The sequence below is a fragment of the Vitis riparia genome, chromosome 7, assembly GCF_004353265.1.
Source record: "Vitis riparia cultivar Riparia Gloire de Montpellier isolate 1030 chromosome 7, EGFV_Vit.rip_1.0, whole genome shotgun sequence".
Lineage (NCBI taxonomy): Eukaryota > Viridiplantae > Streptophyta > Magnoliopsida > Vitales > Vitaceae > Vitis > Vitis riparia.
In genome coordinates, this window is record NC_048437.1 from 26402845 (window position 1) to 26412962 (window position 10118).

General features: G+C 29.4%; 1 protein-coding gene across 1 annotated transcript; it reads right to left on the reverse strand.

The window, feature by feature from the left end:
• Window positions 1–1245: 1245 nt before the first annotated feature.
• On the reverse strand, window positions 1246–2405 carry LOC117917465 (bZIP transcription factor 53-like). Its single transcript, XM_034833753.1, has one exon. It carries the CDS (start codon window positions 1989–1991, stop codon window positions 1554–1556), a length of 438 nt encoding a protein of 145 aa, XP_034689644.1. The 5' UTR covers window positions 1992–2405; the 3' UTR covers window positions 1246–1553.
• Window positions 2406–10118: the final 7713 nt, after the last annotated feature.

The window sequence follows — 10118 nt, forward strand, 5'->3', positions numbered from 1 at the left end:
ACGAGTCCCACCTAATTTTGTGATGGTGCGTTCCGTCACCAAGGAACCCCACAAGAATACTCCACCTCATAATATCTTAAATTGGTCCAATAAGTCCATGTCTTAAATGGACATGAGCTGTGAACAGAAATGAATCTTCCAAATGATACATTACAAGCATTCGTAAATCAACTCAATTTAGGCTGCCTGATTGGCAGATAAGTTGGAATAAGAAATGGAGATAAGATATCTTATATCATTGGATTAAAAATATATATATCTTAAAATATTATTTTTAATATAATATAATATTTTTAAATATTAAATTTAATAAACATGATAATTTAAATTAGTATATCCATATGTTGTATTATATTTATATTTAATCTATAAAATAAATAAATCTCGCTTATGATTAATAATATTTATGATTAAAATATTTAAATTTTATAAATAATTTTTTTTATATTATTATATTCAATATATATATATATATATATATATATATATATATATATATATTAAAAAAACACATGCATTAATATTATTCTATAATATATTTTATAAATATTTTTAAATTTTTGTTTTTTAATCATAAATCTAATTTTATAATAAATAATTTTATGATATATAAGATATATTTTACATTAACTTAAAATTAATATAAAAGATATAAAAATAATGAACAATAAACTTTGTTATATTTAAATTAACTTCATCCAATGTGATGGCCGCCAATAAGATAAAGGATAAGATATCATATAAGAGATTGAGGATAGAATATGTTATATTTTTTCTTATTCTATCACATACTATATCCAAATGCCTGTAAATAAACTTTGTTTTAATTTAAATTTAAATGATATTTATAATATTAAATATTCAATTTTTTTACTTGTGTTAAAATAAGTTAATTTAAGATTTAAGTAATTTTAAATTATTTATTATTTATTTTAAAAAATAATTATTTCAAATATCTTATTTTAAAGCTTAAATTTGAAAAACTAAAAACCTAAAGTGGGAAGTCCTTCCACCTGGCATTCACATTTATCCCATATAAATATACATTCAGTGCCTGTGTTCTTCAAGAGAGTCGCCAGCCACGAAACAGTACAAGCAGAAGCAGACATTTGAATACGTCTAACCATCATTTTTTTTATCATAACAACAGTCACCAAAAACAACCAGACTCGCATCATCTCACATTTGTAAGGCTACGGTTTGAATTATTTTTTAGAATGAAAATAAAATAAAATAAATCATTAGTTTAAAAACCAAATCCCTGATTTTAATTCCTCTCCTCATTTCCATTCCCATTCCCATTCCATAGATGATACAACCATTTACCTACCATGAAAATTGGCTTTCCAACCACATATCAACCACCAAACCTGATAATCAATGGGACATGAATGACAGCCCATACGCTAGAAATGTCAAGCTTTTACATATAAACAGAGAACTGAAAGAAGTTGAACACACCAAAAGAGACTTAACCAACACACCTAAAGCAAAGACCACATCAAACAAACGAAAAACAACCAACAGAGAGACTTCTGACGCTATGAGATCATTCAGCACTGAAACATGTTTGCAGGGTACATTATCGGCATAGGGCAGGGGAGTTGCCATGGTTCCAGCAGATCATCGGGCATTTCAGGGATGTCGACGGCGAGGCCATTAACCTCCTCCACTATCTGAAGAACCGAGTTCAGTGACTGCAATCTGTCGGTCAATTCCACAATTTGAGCATTCAAAACATTGTTGTCCGACGCAATTTTGATGTACAGCTCTGTAGTCTTGTCGATCCTTTCCGCGATCTGTCCGTTCTCCTTCTGCAGCTGCGCTGCTTTGCTCAACAGATCGTCCAAATGCTGCTGCTTCCTTATCCGTGACCGCTTCGCGGATTCCCGATTCGACTGCATCCTCTTCCTCTTCCTATCATCAATCACCGCAATTTTCGGTTCACCCCAATTGGGGGCAGAGCCCAATTGCTGTTGCATCGCTGACATTTTCCCCAAATTTCCCAGAAAATTTTTTAGAGGTTTATTTATTCAACCGAACCAAACAATGATTTTTCAAATTGGCGGAGAATTCTCTATATTATATTAGTGTTCAAGATGAACAAATGAGGTTCAATGACGTATCGAGTTCATGAGAAGACATAGAACCAGTACAGAAACACAACTGAGAACGAGTGGAGAATTCGGATGCGACGCATGAGGATTGCGTAGCTCATAGATTCTGTAATCGAAACCCTATAATCATTTATCCTAACCCTAGATTTAAACCAAACGAACAAATCTAGAAAAGAAGCGAAGAAATTGAAAAGGGGAAAAACCTAAACAAACCCAAAGAAAATAGGAAAAATACTTAGCTGATCAGAAGAAATCGAGCTGGACAAGCAACAGACGCGAGAGAGAAGGGTTTGACAGGCTATCGAGCGGGGGCTTTTATATACGAAATCGCTGCGTTTTGACGGCGTCAACAAAAGGTTCTTTTTCCGTTTTTCTGTCGGTGCAGTTTGATGACGTGTGGAATGACGTCATCAAATGTTCCGAGGCATATTCCAATGGGCGTGACTGATTTTATCGGGGGTTGGTGGAGGGGGAGTGGCTTCGCGGTCTTTTCTTCTTAAAATTCTTAGTGGGATTCGGCAAACAAATTGCTTGGATTGATTTTGACTGGTTTTTACAAATAATTTTTTATTATTACAAACAGAAAACGTGTGAAAATATATTTAATATTTTTTTATTTAAAATATGGTATTTTATCATTTTCTTTTATTTATTGAGTAAATTTAAAAAATAGTTATATAAATAAAAATATTATAAATAATAAAAATTTAAAAAAAAATATTTGATAATATATAATTAGATTTAACATACTTTAGGTTTATAAATAGATTTTTATTATGATGTTTCAAAACAAATAATTGAATTTTTAGATAAATTTGATGATAGGTTTTTATTTAAATATTAAATATTAAAAAGTTAAAAAGAACAAGAACATAGATTTAGAAATTAGACAGTCTTGAATCTCAACATATATATAATGTTTTAGGATAAACACGAATTAGTATTAAATCATACAAATTCATTGAATCAATAAACTTTTTTTCCTTTGGATTTACACGCCCATGACAAAATCATAAGGATGATGTTAGTCCATACCTAATTTTCAACCACTTTTATCATTTAAGTCAACTTTGACTCAATTTCTTATATTTGATGTTAGATTCAATCTAATCCAAATTTGCCCTATCTAATTCAAGAAAGTTAAATATGGGCGTTCTTCTCAGCCTACTTTTGTAAAGTGGCCCACTTGCCACTTTTATTTATGGTAAATATGCCTATTTTGTATTAATAAATAAATATTCCATTGGTCAATTTTTTTAAATCTAATAACTAGATTCCATTTTGATGGAAAGTGTAATCAATGGGATTATATAAAAACTTGTCCTCTCTTTACCAAAACAACCTATCGGTACTTTTTTCTCCATCTAAAAAGGTTAGCCAATCTAAGGGGTTTAGAAGAGAGACATATTTTTCTTGTCTTTACCTTTTTTATAGTTGACTTCTCTTTAGGGATGGCAACGGGGCGGGTTCGGGGCGGGGCGCCCCCCTCCCAACCCCGCCCGTTTATTTAAAGGAATTCCCATCCCCGTCCCATTTAAAAAATTAAACGGGGCGGGGCGGGGCGGGCGGGTATGCTACATTCCCATACCCGCCCGTTTAACTTTTTATTTAATTTTAATTTTAATTTTTTTAAAAAATTACTTTTAAAATTTTTAATTATATTAAAATAAATATATTTTATAAATAATTAAATTATTATATTTTTTATAACTTATTTTATTAAAAATGATTTATTATTATCTATATATTAAAAATAATAAAATAAAATTAAATTAAATTAATTTTAAATTTTAAATTAAATTTTAATTTAATTTTAATTTTATATATAATCGGGGCGGGGCGGGGCGGGGCGGGGGCATACCCGAACCCGCCCCGGGTTTAAAAAAAAAATCCCAAACCCGTCCCATACCCGTTTAGAAAAATAATATCCATCCCATTAGGGGCGGGGCGGGGCGGGTACCCGAAATGACCCGCCCCATTGCCATCCCTACTTCTCTTCGATAAATTGATTATGAATCAAGATATGTCTTTTCTCAATTTTGATGTTATGAAAATCATATTGTTCAAGAGTTTATGATTCATAAGTTATGCAAAATTAGAGTTTGATTTACACTTTAAGAATTTAATTTTTTTAACATTTAGTATCAAAGTATCAAGTTTAAAAACTTAGGTTATATCTAGTTCTCGGAAAATTTGAGAAAAAAATGAAAGAAATAAAATAAGTGAAGAAAAATAAAAAATTAATTTTATAAATTTTTTAAAACTCATTTAACTTATTTTTCTCCATTATATGAAGATTAAATAATTTAAAAATATATAATTTTTTTAGAAAATTTAATTCTATTTTATTTTCTTTTGTATTTTTCACAATAAAACTAAATATGAGAAAACCATTTTTGTTTCTTAATATTTTATGAAACCAAACATAGTGTGATTTTCTTTTACAAAATGTTTATAACTCCTTTGAAGATTTAAAATTTCCAATAAACAATTTTTTTTTCGATTGAAAAAAGTGTATGCCACTTGCATAAAATTCATCTCAAATTCCAAAATAAACTTAATAAAACACAATATTAAATTTATATCAACATTATGAACGTGAAGTCTCTCTATAAAAGGACTAACATAAAGGTGTTTATGCAATAATATTTGTTCTCTTTGTCACAATGAGTAAAGGAAAGCGAAGGGGATAATTTTTTTTCATCTCCCCATTTGACATTAGAAAGGATTAGAATCTCATAAATTTGTTAATAGTGTCGGTGTCGTTCCCAACATGAGTTAGGTCTGTCCAACTACAATAGAGTCAAATAGATTGTTTCCCTTATTCGTGCTTCTTGAAGAATTCGTCTAGCTACATTGTAGTTAGATGAACTTCTTCCTTGTATAAAAGAATGTCTGGACAAGTGGTTCGGATACGCTCCTCCAAAGCTTAAGTCACACAATAATAGCTCTAACTATTTTTATGGGATAAAAATAACGTATGTGCAATGTGCGTGTGTACCTTATTTGTGCTTTTTGAGGGGTTTATATAAAGCTGATGACACTGTCAATGTAGTTATGACTATGCACTCTAACCTTTTTTATAATGATGATTACCTTTAGGGCGGTTGGGCAATCATATCAGATAAGAGCGACTGACTAGTGTTATCTGTTGACATGCCACAATCTCGGACCGTGTGATTGACTATCCATTTAGCCTGCTAATGTCTAGAATTGTGTGTAACAATTAATTGATATTGACTTTTGCGCATAAATGGAGTTTCGTCCACCACTTAGACATCAGGCATCTAATATGCCACTCAGATGTCAAGTGTTTGGGTTAGCATTCAAACATCAAATGTGGTTGATCATGCATGCCAAGAGTCCTGAGGACTTAACTAGACTCATTTGTCCGTCTGAGACTCCGATAAGCCTAGCTTGTCAATTCCATCCGACCTTATGGAATAAGAGAAACCTCTCACTTCTGGTGTCAAATGGAACTTATCTTGGTTTAGATGGAGTGATCCCAGATGAGTTACAAGTCTGTCCTGATCGCCCAAAGGGTATTGAGCTTGAAAATAACACGTGGAGGGAAACCCCTCACAAATACTATGCTATAAAATGACGAGTTTTATTATTACAAACAGAAAACGTGTGAAAATATATTTAATAATGTTTTATTTAAAATTTGGTATTTTTATTATTTTCATTTATCTATTGAGTAAATTTTAAAAATAGCTATATAAATAAAATTCTTTAAAAAATATTTGAAAATATAAAAACAAATTAGAAATAGTTTAAAAAACATTTGAAAATATAAAATTAGATTTAACAAATTTGAGGTTTATAAATAGATTTTTATTATGATGTTTCAAAACAAATAATTGAATTTTCAAATAAATTTGATGGTAGGTTTTTATTCAAATATTAAATATTAAAAAGTTAGTAAGAACAAGAATGTAGATTTAGAAATTAGGCGATCTCGAGTCTCGACGTATATAGAAACTTCCATACAATGTTTTAGGATAAACATGAAATAATATAAAGTTGGACAAATTCATTGAATCAATAAACTTTTTTTCCATTGGATTCATGCGCATGACAAAATCATAAGGATGATGTTACCCATACCTAATTTTCAACCACTTTTATCATTTAAGTCAACTTTGACTCAATTTCTTATATTTGATGTTAAATTCAATCTAATCCAAATTTGCCCTATCCAATTCAAGAAAGTTAAATATGGGCATTCTTCTCAGCCTACTTTTGTAAAGTGGCCCACTTGCCACTTTTATTTATGGTAAATATGCCTATTTTGTATTAATAAATAAATAATTATTAAATAAATATTCCATTTGTCAATTTTTTTAAAAAAAAATCTAATAACTAGATGTCCATTTTGATGGAAAGTGGAATCAATGGGTTTATTTAAAAACTAGTCATCTCTTTACCAAAACAACCTATCGGTGCTTTTTTCTCCATCTAAAAAGGTTAGCCAATCTAAGGGGTTTAGGAGAGAGACATAATTTTCTTGTCTTTACCTTTTTTTATAGTTGACTTCTCTTCAATAAATTGATTATGAATCAAGATATGTCTTTTCTCAATTTTGATGTTATGAAAATCATTTTGTTTTAAGAGTTTATGGTTCATAAGTTATGCAAAATTAGAGTTTGATTTACACTTTAAGAATTTAATTTTTTTAACATTTAGTATCAAAGTAACAAGTTTAAAAACTTAGGTTATATCCTTGGAAAATTTGAAGAAAAAAAATAAAATATAGAAGAAGAGTAGAAAGAAATTAAAAAAAAATGAGGAAAAATAAAAAATTATTTTTATAATTTTTTAAATTCATTTAACTTATTTTTCTCTATGATGTGGAGATTAAATAATTTAAAAATATATCATTTAAAAAAAAATTATTTGAATTTCTTTTGTATTTTTCACAATAATACTAAATATGAAAAAACCAATTTTTTTTCTTAATATTTTATGGAACCAAACATAGTATGGTTTCCTTCGAAGATTTAAATTTTCCAATAAATAATTTTTTTTTTTTGGTTGCAAAAAGTGTCCCTGCCTCTTGCATAAAATTCATCTCAAATTCTAAATAAACTTAATCAAACCAATGTTTTCAGAATCGGACCGGTTATTGAACCATAAAAATTATCTATTCACGGTTCACTAGTCGGATTGATGGTCGAACCACAATTGAATCGGTGATGCAATAAATAATTAAATACATAATTTATATACTATATAAAATTAAAAATAATTATAAAAATTAAAAATAAATAAAATTACAAATTTTAATAATGTTTGAATTTTATATTTGGTATATTAAATTAAATGATAAAGTTTAATATTTTAAATTTTATTAAATAGAAATATGTAATATTTAAGAATGAATATATATTTAAAATGAAAAAATTTGTAATATTTAATTTTATCTTTTTGTTTTTATATTTTATTGTTTAAAAATTATTCTATTAGTTAATTTATATTATTTTTTATAATTATTATTATAAAAACAAACATAAATTTAAATATTTACATTTTAAAAAAGATTTTATAGGATAAAGATTTGAAATAAAGACATTAATCTTAGATTCTTATTATATATATATATATTAACAACATTATGGTGCAATGCTCGTTGTTCAAAGTTCAAAAACTTCAAAGTTCCGTATGTCAAGAGGCAATTGTTTTCCTCTAATCAGTTTTATTCCCAATCCCACATCAGAAGCACATGAATTTTATGTGCTTCATGTGCTCTATAAATACCTTACAACATGACTTTAACTCAAACAAAAAAACAAATTGGCCTAGAATCATGGCCCATATAAAAGTGTTATATTTAAGCTAGGCTTAGAGGCTTGGACAAAAGATGAGCTTATAATTAGTTTTAGTTTTGTAAGTATTGTGCGTGAAATGGGTAGTAAATAAATATTTGTAAGATTAAGTTGTGGTCGGTTTGCAAAAAATCGGATGGTTTGTCCGATTTGGCGGTTCAATTGTCAGTTTGAACGGTTCAATGCCGGTTTCATCACAAAACGGTTCATTAACTGAAAAGTTCACCGATTGAGAGTTCGGTCAGTTAGACCAACCAGTTTGGTCTGGTTTTTAAAACCATAAATCAAACACAATATTAAATTTATATCAACATTATGAACGCTAAGTCTCTCCATAAAATGACTAACATAAAGGTCAACACATACAATAATATTTGTTTTCTTTATCACTGTGAGTGAAGGAAAGAGATTTCTCCTATTTGACATTAGAAATGATTAAAATCTCATAAATTTGTTAATGTTGTTGGTGTCGTTCTCAACTGGAGTTAGGTCCATCCAGCTTCACTGGAGTTAGGTGGACTACTTCCCTTGTTCGTGCTTTTTGAGGAGTCCGTCCAACTGCATTGGAGTCAAACAAACTTTTTTCTTTGTACAAAAGAATATCCAGACGGGTGGTCCAGGTACGCTCCTCCGAAACTTAAGTCAAATAAGGATAGTTCTAACTATTTTTACGAGAGAAAAAAAGTGTATGTGCGTGCATACCTTGTTTGTGTTTTTTGAGGGATTCATATAGAATTGATGACACTATCATTGTAGTGCTGACTATGCACTGTAACATTCCTTATAATGATGATTACCCTTAGAGTGGTTGAGTAATCATATCATATAAGGGCGGCTGGGCAATCATATCATGTAAGGGCGGCTGGGCAATCGTATCATGTAAGGGCGGCTGACTAGTGTTATCTACTGACATGCGACTTATTATCCATTTAGTCTGTCAATGTATGGAATTGTGTGTAACAATTAATTGACATTGACTTTTGGGCATAAATGGAGTTTTGTCTGCCGCTTAGACGTCGGACATCTAATCTGCCACTTAGATGTCAAGTGTATAGGTTGGCACTCAGACATTAGATGTAGTTGATCACGCATGTTAGAAGTCTTGAGGACTTGATTAGACTTATTTGTTTGTCTAAGACTCTAGTGAGTCTAGCTTGTCGATTTCGTCCGACCTTATGGAATAAAGGAAACCTCTCACTTTTAGTGCCAGACGAAACTTGTCTTGGTCTAGATGGGGTGATTCTAGATGGGTTATAAGTCTATCCTAGTCGCCCAAATGGTCTTGAGCTTGAAAATAACATGTGGAGGGAAACCCCCAACAAATACCATGCTATAAAATGACGAGGATAAATTAGTAAAGTATAGGCTTTCATCTTCAAAAGCTTAATTTTTTTCATCAATTCATCTACCTCTCGATTAACCTAAGAACGGTGGATTGTAGTCTAATTCCTTCTCAACCCCTTATTATTTAGGGTTATTTGATTAAAATGGTTTTTAAAAACCTAATTTTTGAAATTTAACCTTTCACATTTTTTTGCCTTATTTGGACAAAAATGTCCTCATTATTTTATTGTAAATATAACATTTAAAAAAAAACATACATGTAAATTGGTGAAATGATAAAGGACATTTATGTCAAAAATAGGTTACTCTTCAAGAAAAAAATACGAAGAGTATTAGATTCACAATTTTGGAATTATTCCATCCATTTTAACATTTTTTTTTTACTATTTAATACATTCAACATGAAAACAATTGTAACATGAAAGTTTAAGTTTAACATGATTGAAAATTTCATATAATTTAAAATTCATAATATGTTAGCTTGTACTCAACAGAGTGATCAAATAGAATGTCTCATACATATCAATTATGATGTTTATGACAAGATACATTTTCTCTTATTACGATTATATTGATGTTCATTGATTATAAAATATTTACCAATCACCCAAAGGTTGATTAATTTATTTTATAATCTATGAACATAATTATGATTAATTAATGCACTTAGTTTGATATGTTTAATATATCTAAAGATAGCAGATCCCTCTAATTAGAGTGTATAAAATTACCAATTATGTGAAACTAAAATCAAACATTCATTATATCTATTGGTGTGTATTGTTGTATATTCCAAATGAGAAACTTCGATGTGCATTTAATATTCGTG

Coding starts and splice junctions, on each gene's coding strand:
- LOC117917465 (XM_034833753.1), bottom strand. CDS start 1,991: ATGTCAGCGATGCAACAGCAATTGGGCTCTGCCCCCAATTGGGGTGAA.